Source organism: Lampetra fluviatilis, chromosome 19, assembly GCF_964198595.1.
Source record: "Lampetra fluviatilis chromosome 19, kcLamFluv1.1, whole genome shotgun sequence".
Taxonomy (NCBI): Eukaryota; Metazoa; Chordata; class Hyperoartia; order Petromyzontiformes; family Petromyzontidae; genus Lampetra; species Lampetra fluviatilis.
In genome coordinates this window covers 7,509,451-7,536,955 of record NC_136293.1, presented here as the reverse complement: position 1 = coordinate 7,536,955, position 27,505 = coordinate 7,509,451, and the positions used below count along the sequence as shown (strand labels likewise).

The 27,505-nt window shown below is 54.7% G+C and overlaps 1 protein-coding gene across 1 annotated transcript in view; it reads right to left on the bottom strand.

Annotated features, from left to right (window-relative positions):
• Positions 1 to 27,505, bottom strand: part of LOC144937592 (uncharacterized) — a 98,453-nt gene that overhangs the window by 8,751 nt on the left and 62,197 nt on the right. The window contains exons 3-5 of the mRNA XM_078864913.1: positions 10,899 to 11,532; positions 6,245 to 6,353; positions 2,102 to 2,241 (exon numbers count right to left, since the gene is read on the bottom strand). Of these exons, the coding sequence (XP_078721039.1) occupies positions 2,102 to 2,241; positions 6,245 to 6,353; positions 10,899 to 11,532 (883 nt within the window). The remainder of the gene's footprint in view (positions 1 to 2,101; positions 2,242 to 6,244; positions 6,354 to 10,898; positions 11,533 to 27,505) is intronic.

Below are 27,505 nucleotides of genomic sequence, written 5' to 3'. Positions count from 1 at the left end.
CCCTACTATGCCAACTTGCTGTGCATTAGCCACCTGGCGCTCCGCTCATTGTTGTGAGCGTTGCTCCTCCGCCCTCCGTTGTTGTTGGAGGGTGACTGCCTCCAACTGCCCCGTAGCAGTGTCCTTCACGAGCCTCTTCCACAGAGACCGATCTTGACACCACTGCAAGTCCACTCAGCTCCACATCCTCCTGCACCACATCACTCCATCTCTTCTCTAGCCCGTGCCGCGCCCGTTTAAACCCCTTTATCTGGCCGAACAAAAGCTGTTTAGGCATGCCGTGGCTGGACATGCGGGCTACATGACCCAGCCAACGCAGCCTTGCCTGCCGGAGGAGCTCACCGATGGGACTTTGTCCAGATCTTTCAAGGATTTGTGAGCTCCTCACACAATCCAGCCTGCAGGTTAAACCCAGAATGGCTCGTAGGCAGGCCAGCCTAAATGTTTCTAACCGGCGAAGATGTTCCATTAGAGGGGTCCACGTTTCACAAGCGTAGAGAAAGGAGGGAATAACCGTATCTGAGAAGACCTGAAGCTTCGTGCGGAGCGACAGACCCGGTAGCTTCCACACAACGTTACGCAACCGATGAAAAGATATTGCCGCTCGACTGATTCGGAGTGAGACCTCTGCTGTTAAACCGGAGCCGGTCATGAGCACACTGCCCAGGTATGGGAAACTCTCCACTCTCTACACAACTGCCCTATCAGCCGTCTAACTCGATTATACACTCACCTGGCCACCTACCTACCCACTTACCAATCCACTGACCAGTATCCTCACCTCCAAAATTGAAACTCATGTATTTACCCACTCCATGCCACACATTGGTATCTGAACCTGCCCACTCACCGACATCCTCACCTCTATGTATGTTGAACTTTTTTCATATCGTACATAGCCAATCGTGCTAATCGAAGGTCACCTGTAGTTTCACGCTTACCCACTCACCTGCCCATACACTTGTACCTCCACCTGTCAAATCACCTGTCCACTCACTTACCTCCTCACTTAGCCACTCACCTGCCCACTCACCTGCAGTTTCAACTGCACTCTCACCTGCCCACGCACTTGTACCCTCACCTGTCCACTCATCAACGTACTCACCTACACCCTCACCCACTCACCTGCCCATACACTTGTACCTCCACCTGTCAAATCACCTGTCCACTCACTTACCTCCTCACTTAACCACTCACCTGCCCACTCACCTGTAGTTTCAACTGCACTCTCACCTGCCCACACACTTGTACCCTCACCTGTCCACTCATCTACATACTCACCTACACCCTTACCCACTCACCTGCCCACACACTTGTACCTCCACCTGTCAACTCATCTGTCCACTTACCTACCTCCTCAATTAGCCGCTCAGTTGTAGTTTCAACTGCACTCTCACCTGCCCACTCACCTGCTCACACACTTGAACCCTCACTTGTCCACTCACCTACACCCTCACCTGCACCCTCACCTACACCCTCACCCACTCACCTGCTCACACACTTGAACCCTCACTTGTCCACTCACCTACACCCTCACCTATACCCTCATCTACACCCTCACCCACTCACCTGCTCACACACTTGAACCCTCACTTGTCCACTCACCTACACCCTCACCTACACCCTCATCTACACCCTCACCCACTTACCTGCTCACACACTTGTACCCTCACCTGTCCACTCATCTACATACTCACCTACACCCTTACCCACTCACCTGCCCACACACTTGTACCTCCACCTGTCAACTCATCTGTCCCCTTACCTACCTCCTCAATTAGCCGCTCAGTTGTAGTTTCAACTGCACTCTCACCTGCCCACTCACCTGCTCACACACTTGAACCCTCACTTGTCCACTCACCTACACCCTCACCTGCACCCTCACCTACACCCTCACCCACTCACCTGCTCACACACTTGAACCCTCACTTGTCCACTCACCTACACCCTCACCTACACCCTCATCTACACCCTCACCCACTTACCTGCTCACACACTTGAACCCTCACTTGTCCACTCAGCTACACCCTCACCTACACCCTCATCTACACCCTCACCCACTCACCTGCCCACACACGTGCACCCTCACCCGTCCACTCACCTGTGTGCGTGCGCATGTGAGCCTTGAGGTGCGAGCTCTTGGTGTACACTTTGTCGCAGCCGTCGAACTCGCAGCGGTGAATCCTCCTCCTCTTCGAGTCGGGCGACTCGGGGCTCCCCGACCTCTTGATGCCCTGGGCGCTGGGGTCACGGGGGGTCACAGGGGGGGGGTCACGGTTAGGGTCGAGGGTCACGTACGTGCGGATGGACGTTACAGGTGTGGCGTACGAATCAATGTTCCACTGCTCGAGTTTATCGAGATGTCAACTACGTCGCCTGGTACACAGGAGGTCGTGGGATCGATCACGACCACGACGCCTGTATATTTGGAGTTTGCATGTCATTTAGAAACATGCATTTATGCTATTCGGCTGCTATGCATGTCCACGTAAAAAGCCACTTCGTTGAGCTGTCATTTGTGGCCAGGTGGCTACTGAAAAAGAGCTGTATATCTCAGTGGGCATTGCCTGGTTCAATAAATAAGGTTTAGTTCGTAGTTTTGAGGGCGAGCTCACTAAAATTACAAAAGCAATAGCATAAAGCGCAAATGCATCAAGCAAGTACAAAATCAGAGCCGAAACAACTGCACTGCGTAAGACAACATACAATCAAATACATTTATCATAACAATAGTTGGCTTGGACAAATTATGTTCAGAACCCTTATATAGACAAATTAAGGTACGGAAAAATCTAAATGGATCCACTGGAATCAACTCTCCCTCTACATTGAGCAGCACTGCCCATAGACTCAACACTGCCCATAGACTCAACACTGCCCATAGACTCAACACTGCCCATAGACTCAACACTGCCCATAGACTCAACACTGCCCATAGACTCAACACTGCCCATAGACTCAACACCGCCCATAGATTCAACACTGCCCATAGACTCAACACCGCCCATAGACTCAACACTGCCGATAGACTAAACACTGCCCATAGATTCAACACTGCACCATAGACTCAACACTGCGCACAGACTCAACACTGCCAATAGACTAAACACTGCCCATAGATTCAACACTGCCCATAGATTCAACACTGCCCATAGATTCAACACTGCCCATAGACTGAACACCGCCCATAAACTCAACACTGCCAATAGACTAAACACTGCCCATAGATTCAACACTGCCCATAGACTGAACACTGCCCATAGATTCAACACTGCCCATAGACTCAACACCGCCCATAGACTCAAAACTGCCCATAGACTCAACACTGCCCATAGACTAAACACTCCCCATAGACTAAATACTGCCCATAGATTCAACACTGCCCAAAGACTCAACACTGCCCATAGACTCAACACTGCCCACAGACTCAACACTGCCCATAGATTCAACACTGCCCATAGACTCAACACTGCCCACAGACTCAACACTGCCCATAGATTCAACACTGCCCACAGACTCAACACTGCCCATAGATTCAACACTGCGCACAGACTCAACACTGCGCATAGACTCAACACTGCATCATACACTCAGCACTGCCCATATACTCAACACTGCCCATAGACTCAACACTACCCATAGACTCAACACTACCCATAGACTCAACACTGCCCATAGACTCAACACTACCCATAGACTCAACACTACCCATATACTCAACACTGCCCATAGACTCAACACTACCCATATACTCAACACTGCCCATAGACTCAACACTACCCATAGACTCAACACTACCCATAGACTCAACACTGCCCATAGACTCAACACTGCCCATAGACTCAACACTGCCCATAGACTCAACACTGCCCACAGACTCAACACTGCACCATAGACTCAACACTACCCATAGACTCAACACTGCCCATAGACTCAACACTGCCCATAGACTCAACACTGCGCACAGACTCAACACTACCCATAGACTCAACACTGCTCCTGTACATTAAGCTATCCCCTCCTTAACCTCCCTCTGTTCCTCTCTTAAAGCCTCGCCCCTCCACTCCTTCCTGTCCCTCCCCTGGCCTTTCGTGATCCCGAGGTAACCCTCTATCGCTGTCACTCATTCCTCACTCCTTGTAGCACGCCGCCGCCATCTAAATCATTCTACTCTGTCACCGTTTTGCAAGCTATGTCAAGCGCCGTGAGTTGAAGGCGCTCGATAATACACAATTACATTCGATTTTGGACGATCCGGAAAACTAAAATATATATAGAGTCGACAGGAAGATGTCACAGGAAATGACATCCACGTTGTCACTTTTTTTTTCTGCCAGAAAATTTGATTTTCCCGGCAAAATTGGCAAAACGTGGCAGGACGACGCCTTAAATTACAACGAACGATATCTGAAGAAGAAAACAAATCGAGATGTGTCCTTGAACATTTTGGAAAACAATTAAAATTCCGAAACTCATTGCTAGGAGGCAAGTAAACACCAAAATATATAAAACAACATCCCACCACCTGACGGCCACCTGAATTTTTATCTAAAATAAAAAGACAAATTGGTCGCTCTACTGACATCCATCATACACGTTTTGTTTGGGTTGGATCGCATAAATATAAAAGTGTTGTTAACCCACCACCACCCGACACAGCCAACTAGTAAGGGTTGTCACGTAAACAGAACATGCCAATTCGTCACTAGTACAGCACTAACCGGTGTGTTGGAGAGCAAATCCACAACGTTTACAATCTGAGTACGACGTTTCGCCAATAATTACAACCAGCTTCATCAGGCGACAGTCAGATTTGTGTAGAAGTCCACCTGTGTCGTTCCTCAAATAGATGATGCTGGTTGTAATTAATAGCAAAACGTCGTACTCAGATTGTAATGTGGTGGCTTGGCTCTCCAAAACACCGGTGTGTTGTAGTAGTGACGAATCGGCCACGTTCTGTTCACGTGACAACCCTTACTGATTGACGGGATTAACGAGATATTTATATATTTACTCGATCTAACCCAAGAAAACCTGTATAATGGATATTGGTCGTGAAAGCCTACGTGTTAAACTCTACTGACGTGGTTGATAGATGTCGATGCTGTATACAGGATAGATGAATACGCACTGCAGAGAGGGTTAGTGTGGGTGTTCTGGAAAGCAGACGTAGGCTGGGTGTTGACTCTGCAGTAACAGCGTTGTAAACATTAGACTCTGTGCTATTTTGTTATTAAATATGCATTATTTTCTCCAGTAAGGCACAAGGCTTCCGCTCATTTACGTTGCTCTCTCCAGCAAATAGTGAATATAAAAAAACACCGCATCGAAAAAAATACGCTTTGACGTTTGAGTTTCCGATCTTTGAGGGCCCATCGATGTTTTCATCACAAACATTTCTCGTCTGACGACACATCGACGTTTCTTTCGATTTCCCATCCGTAGTTTTGTTTTCACCATCCCTACCCCAAACCGACTCTACCCCACATCCTCCTCAACCGTGCCCATACCCCTGTCTAACCCCCACCTCCTCTGACCCCCCCCCTGACCTCCCCCCCGCCCCTCATGACCTTCCACTCTGACCCCCCCTGACCTCCCCCCCCGCCCCTCATGACCTTCCACTCTGACCCCCCCTGACCTCCCCCCCCGCCCCTCATGACCTTCCTCTCTGACCCCCCCTGACCTCACCCCCGCCCCTCATGACCTTCCTCTCTGACCCCCCCTGACCTCCCCCCCGCCCCTCATGACCTTCCTCTCTGACCCCCCCCCTGACCTCCCCCCCGCCCCTCATGACCGCCCCCCCCCACACCCCTGTCTGACCCCCACCTCCTCTGACCCCCCCCCCTGACCTCCTCCCCGCCCCTCATGACCTTCCTCTCTGACCCCCCCCGACCTCCCCCCTGCCCCTCATGACCTTCCTCTCTGACCCCCCCTGACCTCCCCCCTGCCCCTCATGACCTTCCTCTCTTACCCCCCCCTGACCTCACCCCCGCCCCTCATGACCTTCCTCTCTGACCCCCCCTGACCTCCCCCCCGCCCCTCATGACCTTCCTCTCTGACCCCCCCCTGACCTCACCCACGCCCCTCATGACCTTCCTCTCTGACCCCCCCTGACCTCACTCCCGCCCCTCATGACCTTCCTCTCTGACCCCCCCTGACCTCCCCCCCGCCCCTCATGACCTTCCTCTCTGACCCCCCCCTGACCTCACCCCCGCCCCTCATGACCCCCCCCCTCCACCCGTACTCTTGCGAGAGAGAGGAGCGCGCCTCGTCTGCCACCAGTGACGTCATCTCGTCTTCACTGCCACTTTCGCTTTTGATGGCGCGGATCCCAGCCTCGGCTCCCGCACCCTCTGAGACAATGGGACGGGGACGGGGGGGGAGACATGGGAAGAGACAGAGAGACACAGGGGAGACGTGGGAAGAAACAGAGAGACACAGGGGAGACGCGGGGAGGCAAGGAGACACGGGCACAAAATTCAGTCATCCATCAACATCAGTTTAACACGTAGGCTTTCGCGACCAATATCATCCATCATACAGGTATAGTTTTTTTTTATGAGATCGCGTAAATATGTGTCGTTAAACCCGCCGCCAACCGACACAGCCAATTAGTAAGGTTTGTCACGTAAACAGAACGTGCCGATTCGTTACCAGTACAGCACACCGGTGTGTTGGAGAGACAAATCCACAACATTTACAATCACCAACATGACCACCTCCAAAACCAACCCACTGTTGGGCCACAGTGGTACATTCCACGTGCTCACGTCCACACAGGTGAATGGTAACGACCTACCCATCGGGCGGTTCCATTTTAAACCGAGGGGAACGTCAGTCTTTAAATTTAAATTCATCGACATTCAAAAACCTGCTAAGGTGACATCTCAGTGTGACGAACTTCACAGTCGTAATAGGCGCTCGCTATCACCACCTGCTTACTCCTAAATCATCAGAAATAAGCGCGATCTCGAAAGCTTAGCAGCTGTGAGCCTGTATCAGTGCCCGGATGTTGGTGGTCGTGATGGCTACGCACGTGGCCTGCAATCCAGCACTGTGGAGGCAGCGAGGGTTGGTGGCTCACCACACAGATGGTGTAAAACTCCCTTCCCGTGCGGGCGTCAAGCACAATCCGTGCCCTGGCCCTGCCAGGAGGAGGCGGTACAGCTAAAACTGTGGACTCCACCCGTTCCGCCTGTACGGAATAGAGTGTTTCCCCCTCGCACGCACTCACTAATTGGCCGATAACAGCTCAACGTACGGAGGACCGCGAAGCTCGGGCAAATTGCTGGCAGCGCCGGCTCATCGCCGCGTGGTTCCGGCTGCTGCCTTCTCGCTCGTCCGCGGGTTGCTCCTCCTGGCACCTGCTGAGTCGTTCCCCCCCCTCCCCCACCCTCCTCTACTCGACGAGGAGTGATGGCAGCCTCAGTGATCCCGAGTTGAATCACTCGTTGCTGTGACTACGACGCACGGCGTGGGTCGGCAAACTGCGGCTCCGGAAGCCACCCGTGCGGCTCTTGAAGGGGCCTGGCCTCGTCACGTGATTTTATTAAGGGGCCCACCGTCTCCTATTCGCACGCAATGCGGCGTAATCAGTGGCGCAGTTACGCCATCATCAGCTCAGGCGGCGCGGCGATCGGTCCGGGTGGTGCACCCACAGTATTTGATTTGTCTCGCACGGTCGCACCGAGGAGGCCTTTCGATATCGCGGCTGCTTCTGCCTCCTCGCAATCGTTACACTCACGGTCTCGAGCATTTAACGCTGTACGGGGCGCTCCGTTTTAAACGAGCGTCGTTGTTCTTTAACACTGCTTGTTGACAACAAATCTCATGGTGGGTGTCATGGGGGGCCCAGCTCGTAGCTTTAGCCACCAGGGGGGGGGGGGTGGAGTGGGGGGCAAGGCAGGGGGTGCCTTGCCCCCCATGCTCGTTACGCTCTTGAAATAAAACATTTTTTGGAGAGAATTCGAACAAAAAAATAGCTCTGCTCTCGTTATATTTTCGTTGCCTGACCGCTGTGCATGCATCGACAACGTGCGCAGCAGTCACGGGCAGGCAGCAGAGGGCAGAGCAGCAGCATCCATCCGTCTGCAAAAAAACCTACCACCACAAGCAGCAGCTGCAGCCCGCGTTGACCAGCGTGGTGGAGGGGTATGGCCAAACCATCCCCCAAGTGCCCCTCGAGTGGGATGAGGGACGGCCCTCATCCAGTAGTGGATTCACGCAACACGTGCTGATTAGATGACGCGCTTCCCCCCACCCCACCCGAATTTTCAAGGCAAAAGTTGGGGGTGAGTCTTAGAATCCGATAAACGTACGCGTGTGTGTCTGTGTGTGTCTGTGGGTGTGTCTGTGTGTATCTGTGTGTCTGTCTGTGTGTGTGTATGTGTGTGTATGTCTGTGTGTGCTTGTGTGTGTGTCTGTGTGTGCTTGTGGGTGTGTCTGTGTGTGTGTATGTGTGTGTATGTCTGTGTGTGCTTGTGTGTGTGTCTGTGTGTGTATGTCTGTGTGTGCTTGTGGATGTGTCTGTGTGTGTATCTGTGTGTGTGTCTGTGTGTATCTGTGTGTGTGTCTGTGTGTGTGTCTGTGTGTGTCTGTGTGTGTCTGTGCGTGTGTGTCTGTGTATAATCCCGGCGACCCGGGTTCGATTCCCGCTCACGGCCAACATCGGTGACGATTATCTGAACCGGTCCCGGGCCTCCCCTGGGTCGACTCAGCCTCAAATAAGTAGCTGGTGCGGTGTGTAAACATCGCCACTAGGGAGACAAAGGCGGTCGGGCGTGGTGCTGGCCACCCACCCCCTCATGTACCGTTGCGGCCTTCATAGGTGCTCGCTAACACCACTTGCCCCGACAGTCTATTGAGGCTATATGGGGGATCTTTGTTTGTCTGTGTGTGCTTGTGTGTGTGTCTGTGTGTGCGTGTGTGGGGAGCGGTGGCGTAGCTGTGAGCGCGCTGCGATACGAACCCCGGCGACCCGAGTTCGATTTCCACTCACGGCCATCACCGTCAGTGACGACGATTATCTGAACCGCTCCTTGGATTGCCCTATGCCGATTTAGCCTCCAAACGAGTAGCTGGTGCGGTGTGTAAAAACATCGCCACTGGGGAGACAAAGGCGGCCGGGCGTGGTGTTGGTCACCCACCCCTTCGTGTGCCGTGCCGGCCTTCCTCGGTGCTCACTAACAGCACTTGTCCCAACAGTCTGTTGTTGTTGTTGTTGTTGTTTTCAGAGTTGTAGAAATTTGGTGACACCAGGCAGAAATTTTGAGTGCGTCGTACTTTCCGGAACGTCGCATAATCTCGTGAATACGGCAGTCTACATGGCACCCAAGTCATTCATCTGACGCTGCACGAGGGGGCGAGTTACGCCTCGGTAGCGAATATAACTCGGCATATAACTTCCATACAGAAGACAGAGATTCCCCGTGTAGAGTCTTTACAGACCGTTGGGGCAGGTACTGTGAGCGAGCACCTATTACGCACCGCACCGGTGACTCGTTTGAGGTTGAGTCGACCTAGGGGAGGCCCAGGACCGGTTCAGATAAATCGTCACTGGCGTTGGCCGTGAGCAGGAATCGAACTCGGGTCGCGCTGGTTCATCGCGTAGCGGTAACGCCCGTGCCTCACAGCAAGAAGGGCCTGGGTTCGATTCCCGACTGCGCGTGGAGTTTGGATGTTCTCTCCCCCTGTTCTGCATGGGGTTTCCTCTGGGCTCTCTTCTTTTCTCCCGTGGCTAAACCCAAACTTACAATGTGACTTAACTGCTGGTATCATGCACCAACAACATTCCAATGCTGAAAAAAGTTACCTCCTAATTGCTCAATTGGGATTGTACACACACAGAGCATTAAAAACATTAAATGAAAGTTAACAAATTCAAAGAGTTTATAGAGGGGGGCCCAAACAGGTCGGGACACATCGGGCCATTTAATTTAGTTTCAACACTGGCATGAAAACATTTGAATAGTTTATATTCTGTTAGGTTATTTAATTTAGTTTCAAAACTGGCATCAAAACATTTTAATAGTTTATATTGTTTAAGTATTTTCTTCTTCTTCTTCTTCCTATTCAGACAGCGTTGACAAAACTCGCCCAAGAATCCTGAATGAATCGAGACTACAAAACGCAATTGATGAACGTTCTAAGATTGCACAGCTGTAATCTTAAAAACAAAGGCCTACATTAATTTTCAAAACAGAATGTCATGCATCATGCATGAATCTTAATGGAAGTCAGTTTAAACGTTTGTTAAAGTAAACGAAATAACCCTACGTGGTGCGTTGAAATAAATATAATAACTCTATGTGTCCTGACTTTTAGGGCCACCCAGTATATTGAAATCTTGGTAACTGGAATTGGATTATTCTGCACTACCCACAACATAGGCCCGCAGGCTCATGACAGTCCTAACATGACTAGGCTAGACATCCAGAGACAAGGAACACATGAACTCAAGGCCCTCCTGATCCTAAACGACGGTGTTAGCAACCAACAAGACGTTCTGCGTTTGACGATCTCAAGGTGTGACCGTGTGGAGCATAAGGTACCTAACAATTTGGCCATATCGAACCTCCAATGAGCAGGGTAGGCTACGTACAGAGCGGAAAAAGTTCAACATACATACATACTTCTGTAAGTAGCAAGACCAAATAAAAATCTGAAAGGTCTTTATAAGCAAACTTCACGCTAGTAGCGGTAAATTACTTTCACCAAATTACTCGCCCACTTGGTTATGTCGGGTGGTGGAGGGTTTCACTCCAACAATTTGGCCAGATCATTGTGGCCTAACCCAAACATCGATTATGGATCACACTGGCTCCTCTGCCTCACCATCACCACCTCTAACCCTCCTCACCACCCTCCTCACCACCCTCCTCCTCCTCGTCCTCCCCCACCTTCTTGCCGTGGTGCGGCGTGCTCCTCTATGACGGGTACGGCGATGGACACGCCGGGGTGGCTGCGCACGGCCGCGGTGTACACCACGGGCACGGGCTGCACCACGAGCGGCACGCGCCGAGCGCCGGGCCCGCCGCCGGCACCGGCACCCCCCCCGACGGGAGGAGGCGGCGGAGGCGGCGGTGGAGCCGTCGACCCCCCCACCGCCACCGCGACGGGGGGGTGGGCTCCAACCGCGAGCCGCGCGTGGAACACCCGCACCAGGCCGGCTCCCGTCGGCGTGGCCAGCACCGCGGCCGTGCCGGGCAGCGCCGACAGCGCCAGCGACTGGCACGTCACCGACGACGGCGACGAGGAGGAGGACGAGGACAGCAGCGATAACGCCGACGGAGACGACGACGACGGCGGCGGCGGCGGCAGCGGCCGCGGCGGTAACGTGTGGCCGGCCTTGGTGTGGTTGAGCCGGGCAGTGGTGGAGGCCGCGGGCGAACTCCGGCTCGACTTATTGATAGAGAGGTCGACGGGCTCCGTCTGCACGCTGTAGGGCCCCACGGAGTCCGCGGCCAGCCCCATCGCAGCCGGGGGCCCGACGTCGCCCGGTGTGGCAGCCTCCCCCTGTTGGCCCTGTGGGGGCTGTCCCCCGGGGGGTTGGAGGGGCGCAGTGAGGGATGCGGGGGAGGGGGGTTGGGAGGAATGAGCGGAGGCGCAGTGGTTAGTGAGAGCAACATTTCTATTTTATTTCAGAGATTTGATGCACGATCATGGGCAACACCATAGGCACCATTAATTAAATTCATTTTTACTATCATCGTGATTATCATTAAAATCGTTACCATCGTTGTTTTTGTGTTTTTCAGTGTTATTGTCAAAGTGCATCTAGGCTGGCACCATAGCTGTCATAAGTGTCAGCTGTTGTTGTTGTTGTTTCTAAACCACGTGTGTCTGTCTGCACGTGTACCTGTACGTGTGTGAGCATATCAGCCCCGATAGGCGCTCTCTAACAGCACTTGCCCCAGCAGTCCATCTTTGGAGGTGGGATTATGGGAAGGCAAGGGGGGGGGGCGCATGGTCAGTGTAAAGAGGAGAGAAGAGGTGAGATGGGAGGGGCAGTTATAGGTGAGAGGAAAGAAGAAGGAAGACTGGAGTGGAGAGGAGGTGGGGAAGGGGAACGGCGATGAAGAGGTAAGACGAGAGGAGGCACCAGTTGAGAGGGGGCATGCCCAGGGAGAGAGAGAGAGAGGAGAGCAGAGGGGCAGGTGGAGAGGAAAGAGGTGAGAGAAAAGAGTAGCGACGAGGAGTCGAGAGAACAGCACAGGGAGAGAGCACAGAGGTGAAACGGGAGTCCGGGAAAGAGGTGAGAGGAGACGGACAGGGTGAGTTCAAAACAGAAGAGGGGGAGATGCGATGAGATAAGGGAGGAGAATTAGCAGGCTGGCGCGCACACGCGCGCGTCTGCCTATGTGGGGTGGGCAGTCGAACTCCTGGATGTGCAATCGGCCCCTGCAACAGGATACACGGGGAGCGGGGCTGCTTCAATTTGATCCGTCGCTGGCTGGAGGGCGGCGAGCCGGCGGTCCGGCGGGCGGGTGACAGAGACGCCCAGGGCGAGGGGGCCATCGCTGATCGCGGCCAAACGGGACGGAATTAAACCATCACAGGAACGCGGAGGCTCATCCAGGGGCCGTGTCGCACACACACACGCACTCACGCACGCACGCAGACACAGCGACCGGGGAGATGTTGTGCGGGAACAGAGTGATGGAGGCCCAAGCCGGTCACGCTACACTCGCTGCCGTGGTAGCAGCGACAGCAGTGGCAGCAGTAACTGCAATAGCGTAACCGCAGCTACAATCCTTGTGACCGTTGCCAACCAAAAATATCATGGTCATCAGCAGCAGCTGTGGCAGTAACAACAGTAGCATCATAACCGCAGCTACAATCCTCGTGACCAATACCAACCATACATTGCATGGTCATCAGCAGCAGCTGTGGCAGTAACAGCAGCAGCAGCATCATAACCGCAGCTACAATCCTCGTGACCACTACCAACCATACATTGCATGGTCATCAGCAGCAGCTGTGGCAGTAACAGCAGCAGTAGCATCATAACCGCAGCTACAATCCTCGTGACCACTACCAACCATACATTGCATGGTCATCAGCAGCAGCTGTGGCAGTAACAGCAGCAGCAGCAGCAGCATCATAACCGCAGCTACAATCCTCGTGACCACTACCAACCATACATTGCATGATCATCAGCAGCTGCTGTGGCAGTAACAGCAGCAGTAGCATCATAACCGCAGCTACAATCCTCGTGACCACTACCAACCATACATTGCATGGTCATCAGCAGCAGCTGTGGCAGTAACAGCAGCAGCAGCATCATAACCGCAGCTACAATCCTCGTGACCACTACCAACCATACATTTCATGGTCATCAGCAGCAGCTGTGGCAGTAACAGCAGCAACAGCATAACCACAGCCACACTCATTGCAACGACGAGTGTACTTGTTATTCTATTATTTCGCTTCTTTACTCAGGGAAACCTCATTGACTCCCAAGACTCCTGTCAAGTTTTCTTAGCGGGTGGGGGGATGTTGCTGCCATGTGTGTGATCCCAATTGAGTGATTTGCAAGTACATTATCAGCACCATAGAGTTATTTTGGGTTAGATTGAATAAATCTAAATGTGTAATTAAACCCATTCTAGATTTGAAGCTTTCGTGACTGCAAGGATTCATATTCTTAGGTTCTTTCGGTAAAGTCACGTAGGTAAAAAAAAAATTAATAAAAGTAAAATAAAAATAAAATAAAAATCACGACGTTTTGGAGGCAACAGAAGCTTGTGTTGCCTCCGAAACGTCGTGATGTTTTTTATTATTTTACTTTTATTAATTTAAATTGTTTACCTATGTGACTTTACCGAAAAAACCTAAGAATATGTAATTAAACCCGCCACCACCCGACACAGCCAATTAGTAAGGTTTGTCGCATAAACAAGACGTGCCAATTCCTTGCTCGTACAGCACACCGGTGTGTTGGAGAGTAAGCCCACATTTACAATTCGAGTACGACGTTTCGTCAGTAATTACAACCAGCATCATCAGGCGATAGCCAGATTTGTGGAGTGGGGGGGGGGGTTAATACATTACAATGGTTATCCATTACCGGTTCAAGTTTTCAGCATTTGAATGTTTTGCCAATACCATTTCCACTGTGTGTGTGAGTTTAGCTCTGAGAGGAAGCCAGAGAACCCGGAGGAAACCCCATGCAAAACAGGGGGAGATCAAACAAACTCCACACAGGCAGGCGTCCCAAGTCAGGAATCGAACCCAGGTCAGTCTTGCTATGAGGCACCTGTGTTACCACAGCTCCACCCTGCCACCCAAACTACAACGGCAAACATTTGTGATGATCATGAATGTGATGATGGTGATGATGATCATTATCATAATTTCCACCACATTCACCAGAAAGATGATCATCTGGAAGGTGGTGGTGGTTGTCATAATGCTTTATCATCAGTGGCAGCTACAGCAGCAGACTCAGAACATTTATACTGGAGGAAACCGATGAACAGCTCTTTTTTCAGATAATATATGCTCCTGCCATAATTGTGGTGACAGAAAGTTGTAAACTGGCAATTAGCCACACGTAACAGATTACATCCAATTGTCATCACAGTAGAGCCCACATGCGCTCTGAGTGGACTAGTGGCCAGGGGAGGTAATGACAGGGGAGTCGGCCTGCAGTGCGAATGGACTAGTGGCCAGGGGAGGTAATGACAGGGGCATCAGTTGTGAGTGCGAAGGCGACTCGTGGCTAAGGGAATGACCGAGAAAGGAGCGTGGTCAGGTGACGGAAGAGGACGGTGGAGTCTGCCGGTGGAGCGAGCGTCCAGAGTCAGCGAGAAGGTTCGGGAAGGGGGGCGTGGCCTCGTATCGGTATAAAAGGGGGAGATTCGCGGGAGACTCGGGGCTGTTGCAGTGGGGGTCTCCGCCTGATGTCAAGTGAACGTGTCTTCAATAAAGTGCCATCTCAAGAGAAGGGCGTCAAGTGGTCGCTACACTATCGCAGACAGGAATTATGAGGACGCTACAGTAAAACAAGGCATACATCATACCGTGTGTCACGGCAGTGGTAGCCAACAAGGGGAACACAATAACCGTTTTTAGGAAAATGCCCCAAAAAAATGCTTAAATTATCCAAACAAACTCTAAGAGAAATTTCGATTTCAAATAAGTTGAGCTTCCGATGAACAAGTCACTGATGGATGCCGTAAGCTAAGCTGTGGCCAGTGGTGGTGAAGTATGGTCAAACATCCACCACGACCCCATACGGCGATGTGGGGAGGCCCTCATCCAGCAGTGGATCGATGAACGGCTGTCACACGTACAGATAGAGTAACAGTATATTCATGCTACTGGGTAGGCTTTAGCAGCTGTGCTCTATCGCTGTCCGCTGAGTTTTTTTCTCCGGTTGAGCCTCTGTGTGCGGTCCGGCTCGATGTCCGACGTTCCGGGGGAGGGGGCGGTAGCAGCAGCACCGGAAAACCGAGCGGAAAAATTGCGTTCGCTTCCGATTTGAAATCAGTGGCACATCAAGAGGACGCTTTCACTCGGAGGTGTTTTACACCAGCCGTGGACATCGGTGGATAAAAGAGCTTCATTGCTCATCAGATTCCTCCCGGTCCGAAGAACAAACATTCTGATTCCGATGGCCACAGCTCCTGCGGGCGCTCCCGGCACGCGGAGCGAAACGTCGGACATCGCGCCGATCAACAAGCGGCACAACCTAGAAACACGGCGGAGAGTTGTCTACTTCTTCGAGGGACATCTCGATGCGGGGAAGGCGGTGGTGGGGGAGCAGGCGAGCGAGGCGTGGTGGTGGTTGTGGTGGGGGTGGTGGTGGTGGGGGTGGGGGTGGTTGTGGTGGTGGGGGTGGCGGTGGCGGTGGGGGTGGTGGTGGTGGTGGGGGTGATGGTGGTGGTTGGGGTGGTGGTGGTGGTGGGGGTGGTGGTGGTGGTGGGGGTGGTGGTGGTGGTGGGGGTGGTAATGGTGGTGGTGGTGGGGGTGGTGGTGGGGGTGGTGGTGGGGGTGGTGGTGGTGGTGGGGGGGAGTCGTTTCGCTTCGCCTTACGTCGCTGAATTATTCAAATCCCGCGCGCAACTCGAGCCGCGCGGCTCACGGCGCCTCGCGGCAGAGCAGCGGCTCCCGGAGCTTGGGTTTCCTTAAATCGAGACGGGGAGAGAGGAGAGGCTCGTGACTGCGTGGGGAGTGTGAGGAGGCGAGGCGGGGGAGGGGGGGTGTGAGGAGGTGAGGCGATGATGGGGGGGGGGGGGTGAGCGGGTGAGGTGCTGAGGAGGTGATAGGGTGAGTGGGTGAGGGGGTGAGTGGGTGAGGGTCTGAGGGTCTGAAGAGGTGTGCGGCTGAGGGGGTGAGGTGAGGAGGTGAGGGGTAAGGAGGTGAGGGGCTGAGGTGTGAGGGACTGAGAGGGGTTTGGGGTTGAGGGGGTTATGGAGTGAGGTGAGGTGCTGAGGGGGTGAGTAGGTGAGGAGGTGAGGGGTAAGGAGGTGAGGGGGTGAGGCGCTGAGGGGGTGGGTGATGTGCTGAGGGCTGAGGGGCTGAGAGGGGTGTGGGGTTGAGGGGGTGATGGGGTGAGAAGTTGAGGTGCTGAGGGGGGTGAGGGGCCGTGGTGACACTCAACATAAACAAACCAAGCAGATCCAGAGAGGCTGGATTCATAAACACAACACTGGTGCTGCTTGTTATACCAGCACGAACTCAAATCCTCTACATCTCACTACATCTATCGTGTTGACTATTTGCACTCTCCGCGTCACCAAGAGACACAGAATCCATTCGGAAATCTCACGGCCCGCAGAAGTGACTATCATAGAGCTACGTCTGAGATCCCTTCAAGCCATCCCTGGTTCACGGAGTAAGCTGGGCGGCATTTTAGTTGAATGAGGTAAAAAAAACCTCATTTTTATCCGACTGGCAACTCTGTACCCATGGCAACAGCGCAGAAAGGGGAGTAGAGTCAATGATACCAAGATTGGAAACTGAGAAGGGAACGGGAAGAGACAACAGAGAGAATGGGAAATCAGAGGAAATTGATGGAAAAGGAGAAACGGGAGCAAAGGGTCAGGAAAGACGAGGCTATAGGGGAAGAGGATCCATAGAGCAGCGTCTGTTTTCACAGGAGGCGGAGGCAGGGAGCGATTCAGAGTGGGGGTGGTCACAGAAGTCACGTGATTGCAGCAAGCTTCAGCTGATTTCGTATGCGTGTTAAACTTCTTTCGCACCGTACGTAGCCAACCGTACTAATCGGAGGTGCGGGCGGAAGGACAACAAACCAAACACAAAGAGCATTTCTCAATAAATGAGTTTGTCAACCTCGGCGATGATTTAAAAGCCCACTGCTCCCAGCGGCTTCCTAATATCGGAAGGGGAGAGCGTTCCAGGCGGCCGCAGAGGCGCGCCTGAAAGTGCGCGATGCAAAAAAGAGCTAAAGATTGAGACAGTCATTTGCATTGACGGAGAGGAAGGCCAATTTAGATCACATGGAGCAGGGTCCCATTGTGGTTGATGAGGTAAGTTCGTGTTGCGGGGAGGGGTGAGGTTAGGGTAGCGTAATGATAATGGTGCAGGCTTAGTAATGCAGCAGGGTTGTGGTGGTGTATGATTCTGTTGTGGAACGGTTGTTGAGGTAGGGTTGTGGCTGTTCAAGCGTTGTGGCTAACGAGGCCGAGAGTCATGCGAGTGTTGTGGCTGGCCGAGGCAGTGTTGTGACTGAATAATGCGGTGGTGCCATTGGTGCTGTGGTCGAGATCGTGACGAGATAAGCGTTGTGGTTGAGTGAGCTAGCGGTTGTTGGTGGTGGTGTTGTGGTGGTCTGGAGTCGGACACTGTGACAAAGGTGGTCACTGTTGTGGCCGGCCCTCGGACCGCATTGTGGGTAGCGTTGTGGCTGACGTGGTAGGATGGCATCAGGGATAGTGTCGCGGCGGTGTGTAAGGTAGTGTGGTGTGTGTGTGGTGTGTGTGGTGAGCCGAGGGTTAAACCTGGGCGTGGTAGGGTTGGGTCGTGAAATGGGAATTGAGGGGAGGGGTGGGGGGTGGCGGGGGGGCGGGGTGACCTCCGGGGGCTGTGACGACGCTCCACTCCCCCGCACCCCGCTCCTCGCTCCCCCTCCCCTCCCCCACAACCCCCTCCCCTCCCCTCCTCACCACCACCACTCTCCCCACTATAGCGACTCCCTTCCAGCACCCCCCGCCCACAAACCCTCCCGCACACAGCCCCTCCCGCTCGCCACCCCTCTGCCCACAGCCCCTCCCCCCCACTACCTCTATCCCCCATACAGCCCCTCGCCACCCCTCTCCCCACAGCCCCTCCACACAGCCCCTCCCCCTCGCCACTCCTCTCCCCACAGCCCCTTCCCCCTATACCCCCTCTCCCCACAGCCCCTCCCTCCACACCCCCTACCCCCCACGCAGCCCCTCCCCCTCGCCATCCCTCTCCCCACAGCCCCCCCTCCCACGCCCCCCTATACCCCCACACAGCCCCTCCCCCTCGCCACCCCTCTCCACACAGCCCCTCCCCCTCGCCACTCCTCTCCCCACAGCCCCTTCCCCCTATACCCCCTCTCCCCACATCCCCTCTCTCCACACCCCCTACCCCCCACGCAGCCCCTCCCCCTCGCCATCCCTCTCCCCACAGCCCCCCCTCCCACGCCCCCCTATACCCCCACACAGCCCCGCCCCCTCGCCATCCCTCTCCCCAGAGCCCCCCCCCCACGCTCGATTCCCTCACAAACGTGATTTACGCATTACCAATGATAAGGGAATCATGCGCTACCGCTGCTGTCGCTGTTGGGGGGAGGAGGGGGGTTGGGTTGGAGGGGGGGGGGCTGGCAACACACACACAGGCACCTGACGATGACCTTTAACCCCAACGTCTTCAAACAAATTCCGAGATGTTTTGACAAAGAAAGGGTGCGATGGTGGCGGAGGTGATGATGGCGGTTCTGGTTGTGGTTGGAGTGATACTGATGAAGGTGGTGGTTGTGGAAGTGATGACGGTGGTGGTGAGAGTGATGATGATGGTGGCGGTGGTTGTGGTGGAAGTGGTGACGAAGGTGGTGGTGGTGGTGGTGGTGGAATTAATTATGGTGGTGGTGGAGGTGATGATGGTAAGGAGAGTTGGTGGAAGTAATGATGGCGATGACAGTGGTATGGTTGTGGTATTGGAAATTATGATGGTGGTGTTGGTGGGTGTTGTGGCAGAAGCGATGATGGGTGGTATTGGTATCGATGATGATGGACAACCAAATATGATGATGGCGAGCAAGAAGAGGGTGAGGTGGTTGTGGAATTAATGATGGTTAGGGATAGTGATAACGGTCAGCTATATTATTACGGTAGTTTTGGGGGTTGATATTTTTATAGTTTTGTTCACCATTGCAGTTGGAAATGATCATGAAAATAAATGGAATGAATTAATGTTCATTGATATGGTGGTATAAGTGAACAGAGCTGATGATAACAATGACGAATGTGCTATGAATATGGTCGACTGCCCGAAACGTTACCTTTTACATATTTTTCATTTTAACGCCACAGTGTTATTGACGAATATGTTGAGTAAAAAAAGATAATTACGACCTTTATGAACTGTGATAATTACTGTGGCATTTTGTTAATGACTGGTGTGCTAATGGACATGATGATGATGATTGATATGCTGATGCACATGATTGGTATGCTGATGCACATGATTGGTATGCTGATGGACATGATAATTATTGGTGTGTTGATGGACATGATGACGATTGGTGTGCTGATGAACATGGTGATTGGTGTGCTGATAGACATGATGGACATTATGATAGGTGTGCTTATTGACATGATGAATGGTGGGTTGATGGACATGATAATTGGTGTGCTGATGGACATGATGATTGGTGTGCTGATGGACATGATAATTATTGGTGTGCTGATGGACATGATGATTGGTGTGCTGATGGACATGATGATGATGACACTGGAAGCACACATTAAAGCAGCACTCTCTCTCTCAAGCTGCCTTTGCCGCTACCACCAGGGGTGAGAGGGGAGGAGGAGGAGAGGGGAAGAGAGGGGCGAATGGAGGTTTGGCCGTGATGGGAGGGGATGTGTGTGTGAGGTGTGGGATGGGGAGGAAGACTGGAAGGGGAGGGAGACGAGGAGGGGAGGGGGTGGTGGGTGAGGGGGAGGGTAGCCTGGGGGAAGGAGGGAGGAAGGGAGAGCGGGGTGTGACGTAATGCATTGTGTTGGCGCTCGCGCGCGCGTGCACCGAAGCCACCGCGTGCGCGCGCACGTGCGTGCACACGGACCGATCAATTTGCGCGCGCACACACACAACAGACAAAGATCCCCCGTGTAGCCTACACACCATATAGGTTGTTGGGGCAAGTGCTCTTAGCGAGCACCTATGACGCACAAGCGGGTGGTGTGGCTGGCACAAACGCCCGACCGTATTTGTCTCCCCCCGGATCTGATTTTTAGACACCGCAGAAAGTACTCGTTTGAGGGTGAGTCGACGGAGGGGAGGCCTCAGGAGTCGACACGGATATTTGTCATAGATGTTGGCCGTGAGCTGGAAGCGAACTCGAGTCGCCGGGTTCGTAGCGCAGTGCGCTAAGCGCAGCGCTACTGCTCAACCCCATCCCATACACACAACGCACGGGCACACACACACACACGTGTACACACGCACGCGCACACACACACGTGTACACACGCACACACACACACGTGTACACACGCACACACACGTGTACACTCGCACACACACGTGTACGCACACACACGTGTACGCACACACACGTGTACGCACACACACGTGTACGCACACACACGTGTACGCACACACACGTGTACACACGCGTACACACGTGTACACACACACACACGTGTACACACACGCACAAAGATAAAAACAAAGATCTCCCGGTATAGCCTTAACAGACTGTTGGGGCAAGTGCTATTAGCGAGCACCTATGAAGGCCGGAACGGCACACGATGAGGTGGGTGACCAGCACCACGCCCTACCGCCTTTGTCTCTCTAGTGGCGACGTTTACACACCGAACCAGGTACTAATTTGAGGCTGAGTCGACGTAGGAGAGGCCCATGACCGGTTCAAATAATCGTCACCGGTGTTGGCCGTGAGCGGGAATCGAACTCGGGTTGCCGGGTTCGTAGCGCAGCGTAGCGCTAACCGCTACACTACCGCTGCCCATTGCACACACACACGTGCACACACACACGTGCACACACACACGTGCACACACACACGTGCACACACACACGTGCACACACACACGTGCACACACACGTGCACACACACACGTGCACACACACACGTGATAATACGCAAGGCACCGTGGTGGGACATGCACCTCAGGGTGGTACATAATGTCATCCTCTCGTTGCTACCGTCCGTCTTTCTCTCTCTTCTGGTTCCATCTCCTCTTCTTCCCTCACCTTATCTCAACGAACGCAAATCACCGGCCATGATCACTCCACTGCTGAACGAGGCCCTCTCTCCCCCAAAGCCGTTGCCACCTCTCACGATCTCCTTCGACGCAACACATCCATCCTCACCAGATATATGCGTCCGTCCCGATGCCATCTGCTCACGTCTCCCCTTATCAACTCCTCCGATGTCACGTCCTATCATCTCCTGTCATCTTCTCTGTCCCCATCTCCTGACACAATAGGTAATCATCTTATTCTCGTTTGACGGTATCGTATCATCTCACATCTTGATGTCCAGCACTCTCGTCCCATCTCCTCGCAACTCATCCCCATGTCACCCCCCTCGTCTCCCGCCACCTCATCTCCTACATTCTCATCTCGCCGCGTTGGAGTGGTCAGCAGCACGCTGCGATGTGAAACCACCACGGGCCAAGTTCGGTGTCTGAACCAGGTGCTTGGGGCACCATTATCACCTTCACGCATCTGCGCTAGGCAGCGTGACGTCGGGTCAAACAACCAACAATGACCAACAGAGCGTAGGGCGGCCTGCATCCAGCAGTGGATAAACAAAGGGATTGCAATTATTACAACGGGTGTTCTCGTCTTAGCTATACTTTTATCATCATCATCATCATCACCTGTCCAACCTGATCTATCTTCTCCTTCCATCTCCTCTCATCCGTACGTCTCCGACCCCCTCTGCGCATATTTGCAATCGCATTCTATCTCATCTCTTCTTATCCCATGTCATCTCTCCTCTTCTGCCAACTTATCTCATTTCCTCTACCCTTATGTTATCTTCAAGCCTCTCCTCCTCCCCCCTGCTCATGGACACCACCACCACCAACACAACTACCGCCACCGCCAAAACCAATAAACGCCGTTCGCCACATGGTGACGTCACCAAGGCGTTTGTGCCCGGCTAGGTGCACGCTGGTGCTACGTGAAGTGTCCAAGTCTCGTTGGCAGAAGGTCATGGCACGGACCCAGATGCCATCACCACCACCACCACCACCATCAATGCCACTATCAACACAAACGTCGCAACCACCACTGAAGACAAAGATGCCCCGTGTAGCCTTAACAGACTGTAGGGGCAAGTGCTGTTTGCGAGCACATATGAAGGCCGACACGACACCCGAGAAGGTGGGTGGCAAGCACCACGCCCGGCCGCCTTTGTCTCCCTAGTGGCGATTTTTACAAACCACACCAGGTGCTCAGTTGAGGCTGAGTCAACCTAGGGGAGGCCCAGGACCGGTTCAGATAATCGTCACTGGTGTTGGCCATGAGCGGGATTCCAACTCGGGTGGTTGCCGGATTCGTAGCGCTGTGCACTCACCGCTACATGCCACCACCACCGTCACCAACACCACCGTCACCACCACCACCGTCACCACCACCACCGTCACCACCACCACCGTCACCACCACCATGGTGGCCCCTGCCTACACCACCATCGGCACCATCACAACCACCACAAATACCACCACCATCACAACCACCACCACCACTGCCTACACCTCCATCGGCACCATCACCACCACAACCACTGCCATACTGCCACCTCCCGCTGTCACCACTGCAACCATCGTCGCTGCCGCCGCCGCCACCACAGAGCCACGACAACCACGACAACCACAACAATCACAACAACCACGACAACCAAAACCACAACAACCACGACAACCGCACCCCATCCCCAGCGCGCCGTCAGCTCGCCGCCCTCGCCTCATCTACACCTGAGGCGCAGACAGCTGGAGCACGGCAGACTCTCTCTCTCTCTCTCCTGTTGTTGTTGTTGTGGTGGTGAGGAGGGGTGGGGTGAGGTGGGGAGGGAGCTGGTGAGGCGGTGAGGGAGCTGGTGAGGCGGTGAGGGAGCTGGTGAGGAGAGGAGGGAGCTGGTGAGGAGAGGAGGGAGCTGGTGAGGAGGGGGGGGGTGAGGCGGTGAGGGAGCTGGTGAGGAGAGGAGGGAGCTGATGAGGAGAGGAGGGAGCTGGTGAGGAGGGGGGGGGTGAGGCGGGTGAGGGAGCTGGTGAGGAGAGGAGGGAGCTGGTGAGGAGAGGAGGGAGCTGGTGAGGAGGGGGGGGGTGAGGCGGTGAGGGAGCTGGTGAGGAGAGGAGGGAGCTGATGAGGAGGTGAGGGAGCTGGTGAGGGCGGTGAGGGAGCTGGTGAGGAGAGGAGGGGGTTGGTGGGGGGGGAAAGGGGGTTGAGGAAGGAGGTGGTGAGGAGGGGAGGGAGATGGAGAGGAGAGGAAGGGGTGGTGAGGAGGGCAGGGAGTTGGTGAGTAGGGGGGAGAGGTGGGGAGGGAGCTGGTGAGGAGGGGAGGGAATTGGTGAGCTGGTAAGGAGGGGAGGGAAGTGGTGAGGAGGGGGGTGGTGAGGAGGGGAGGGAGATGGTGAGGAGAGAGGAGGGGAGAGGGGATAAGGATGAAGGAGAGCAACGCACAAATAGCAACAGATAATACAACGCCGAGGATGAGGAGAGAGGACATCAGGTGTGAAGAGGGGGGAGGGGTGACTGAGGAGGGTGAGGAGGATGATGACGAGGTGCCAGCTCTCGTGTTGCCTTTCTCTTTCTATCCCAGTTGCTGCGGCTGGGCGGCTCCCAGTTGCCATGACAACCTGGCATTTTTAGCTAACGAGGGAGTTGCATCCCCCCCCTCCTCCCTCCCCCCAGCCCCTCCCTCCCCCAGCCCCTCCCTCCCCCTAGTCCCCCCTCCCTCCCCCAGCCCCTCCCTCCCTCCCCCAGCCCCTCCCTCCCTCCCCCAGCCCCTCCCTCCCTCTCCCCCAGCCCCGCCTTCCCCCCCAGTCCCCCCCTCCCCCAGTCCCTCCCTAACCCAGCCCCTCCCTCCCCCAGCCCCTCCCTAACACCCCCAGCCCCTCCCTCCCTCAGCCCCTCCCCCCAGTCCCCCCTCCCCCAGCCCCTCCCTAACCCCCCCCCCCTTCCTCCTCCTTCCATCGCGCCCCCCGCAGTCCCCTCCGCTCCCCTCTCCCGCCACCCCCTCCCCTCCCTCCCTCCCACCTCGTCCTCCTCCCCTCTCCTCTCCCTCCACCCTCCTCCTTCTCCCCTTGAACCCCCCCCCCACCCCCGATCCCTCTCCCACACCCACAGCAGGAGCCACGGGAGTTGGAGAAGGGTGGGTGGGGGTGGGCATGGTGGGGAGAGGCGGGGGGGCATGGTGGGGAGAGAGGGGGGGGGCATGGCGGGGAGAGAGGGGGGGGGCATGGTGGAGAGAGAGGGGGGGCATGGCGGGGAGAGAGGGGGGGCATGGTGGGGAGAGAGGGGGGGGCATGGTGGAGAGAGAGGGGGGGCATGGCGGGGAGAGAGGGGGAGGGCATGGTGGGGAGAGAGGGGGGGAGCATGGTGGGGAGAGGGGGGAGCATGGTGGGGAGAGAGGGGGGGGGCATGGTGGTGAGAGGGGGGGCATGGTGGGGAGAGGGGGGGGCATGGTGGGGAGAGGGGGGGCATGGTGGGGAGAGGGGGGGGGCATGGTGGAGAGAGGGGGGGGGGCATGGTGGAGAGAGGGGGGGTGATGTCCTTTATTTACCCGGGGAAACCTCACCGAGTCTCAAGACTCGTTTGGCGCGAGGGTCCTGCCACCACTGAGATGTTCTCGCGAGAAGATTTGCTCAAAAAAGCGTGCGGGGAAATCAGAGAACCCGGAGAAAACGGCAGCAGCAGCACGCTGGCGAGATGTTCACTCCCTCGCCCGGTGCACAGGAGGTCCGCGGGTTCGACTCCGACGCCTGCCGTGTATTTGTAGTTTGCGTGGATTATTCTCCGGCTCCTCCGGTCTCTCTCTCTTCGCGTCAAGAAACGTGCGCTGAGAGAGAGTTTGGCTGCCGCTATGAATTCCCACGCGATGTTGACGATTAGCCACTTGGCCGAGCTCTCATTTAGTGGCCAGGCCGCTCCTCACAAAGATCTAGACAGCTCAGTGGGGCATGACCTGGTTACAATTGAAAAAGAGAGAGAGAGTAAAAGAGAAGGGTGAATCTTCTTGGTTTTTTCGGTAAAGTCACGTAGAAGGGAAATAATAAAGTAATAAAAATAAAACATAATAAAATAATTCTCATGACGTTTCGGCCACAACGCAAGCAACCGTAACTTTACCGAAAGAACCAATAAGATGAATCCCTGCAGTCACGAAAGCTTTAAATCGAAAAGAGAAGGGTGAAGTTGGTGACACTCAAAGCTCCGCACAGACGGAGTCAAGAATCCACTGCTGTGCAGCCCTCAAACGGCTTCTTGGATGGGGGCAGAGGTTGGATCGAGGCGAGGAATGAGGTGGGATGAGAAGGAATGAGGTGGGATGAGGAGGAATGAGTTGGGATGAGGAGGAATGAGGTGGGATGAGGAGGAATGAGTTGGGATGAGGAGGAATGAGGTGGGATGAGGAGGAATGAGTTGGGATGAGGAGGAATGAGGTGGGATGAGGAGGAATGAGGTGGGTGAGGGCGTGGGGAGGAGGTGTGTGGGTGGTGAGGATGGAGGTGAGGATGGAGATGAGGATGGAGGTGAGGATGGAGGTGAGGATGGAGGTGAGGATGGAGGTGAGGGTGGAGGTGAGAAAGGAGGTGAGGATGGAGGTGAGGATGGAGGTGAGGGTGGAGGTGAGGATGGAGGTGAGGATGGAGGTGAGGATGGAGGTGAGGATGGAGGTGTGTGGGTGGTGAGGATGGAGGTGAGGATGGAGGTGTGTGGGTGGTGAGGATGGAGGTGAGTGGGTGGTGAGGATGGAGGTGAAGATGGAGGTGAGGATGGAGGTGAGGATGGAGGTGAGGATGGAGGTGAGGATGGAGGTGAGGGTGGAGGTGAGGATGGAGGTGAAGATGGAGGTGAGGATGGAGGTGAGGGTGGAGGTGAGGATGGAGGTGAGGATGGAGGTGAGGATGGAGGTGAGGATGGAGGTGAGGATGGAGGTGTGTGGGTGGTGAGGGTGGAGGTGAGGATGGAGGTGATGAAGGAGGTGAGGAAGGAGGTGAGGACGGAGGTGAGGACGGAGGTGAGGGTGGAGGTGAGGATGGAGGTGAGGATGGAGGTGATGAAGGAGGTGAGGATGGAGGTGAGGATGGAGGTGAGGGTGGAGGTGAGGGTGGAGGTGAGGGTGGAGGTGAGGATGGAGGTGTGTGGGTGGTGAGGATGGAGGTGAGGATGGAGGTGATGAAGGAGGTGAGGATGGAGGTGAGGATGGAGGTGAGGGTGGAGGTGAGGGTGGAGGTGAGGGTGGAGGTGAGGATGGAGGTGTGTAGGTGGTGAGGATGGAGGTGAGGATGGAGGTGAGGAAGGAGGTGAGGACGGAGGTGAGGATGGAGGTGAGGGTGGAGGATGGAGGTGAGGATGGAGGTGAGGATGGAGGTGAGGATGGAGGTGTGTGGGTGGTGAGGATGGAGGTGAGGATGGAGGTGAGGATGGAGGTGAGGATGGAGGTGAGGATGGAGGATGGAGGTGAGGATGGAGGTGAGGATGGAGGTGAGGATGGAGGTGTGTGGGTGGTGAGGATGGAGGTGAGGATGGAGGTGAGGGTGGAGGTGAGGGTGGAGGTGAGGATGGAGGTGAGGATATTGCGAGCGGAGAGGGTGTGTGAATGCACCACAAGTTAGTTGATCGGCAGGTTGTGTGGCAGCAGGGTGCGGGGGGGGGTAGAGTTTGGGGTTACTCCGACCTCGTCCGAGATGTCTGGCCAACGTGGAAGGGGAGGGCAGCGCGCTCTCTACACAGCTTTGGTGGTGGTGGATGAGGCCTCCCCTAAGTCGACTCGGCCTCAAATGAGTTCCTGGTGCGGTGTGTAAACATCGCCACTGGGCCACCGAACCCCTCGCCTTCACAGGCGCTACTCGCTAACAGCACTTGCCCCAACAGTCTGTTGAGACTATACGGGGGATCTTTGTATTTGTGGAGGTGGCGGGGTGGAAGTGGTGGGGGGATGAGGGGTGTTGGTAGGTGAGAAAGCGTGTGTGTGTGTACGTGTGTGTGTACGTGTGTGTGTGTGGGGGCTTTGGTGAGGAGTGTGTGTGTACGTGTGTGTGTGTGTACGTGTGTGTGTGTACGTGTGTGTGTACATGTGTGTGTGTACGTGTGTGTG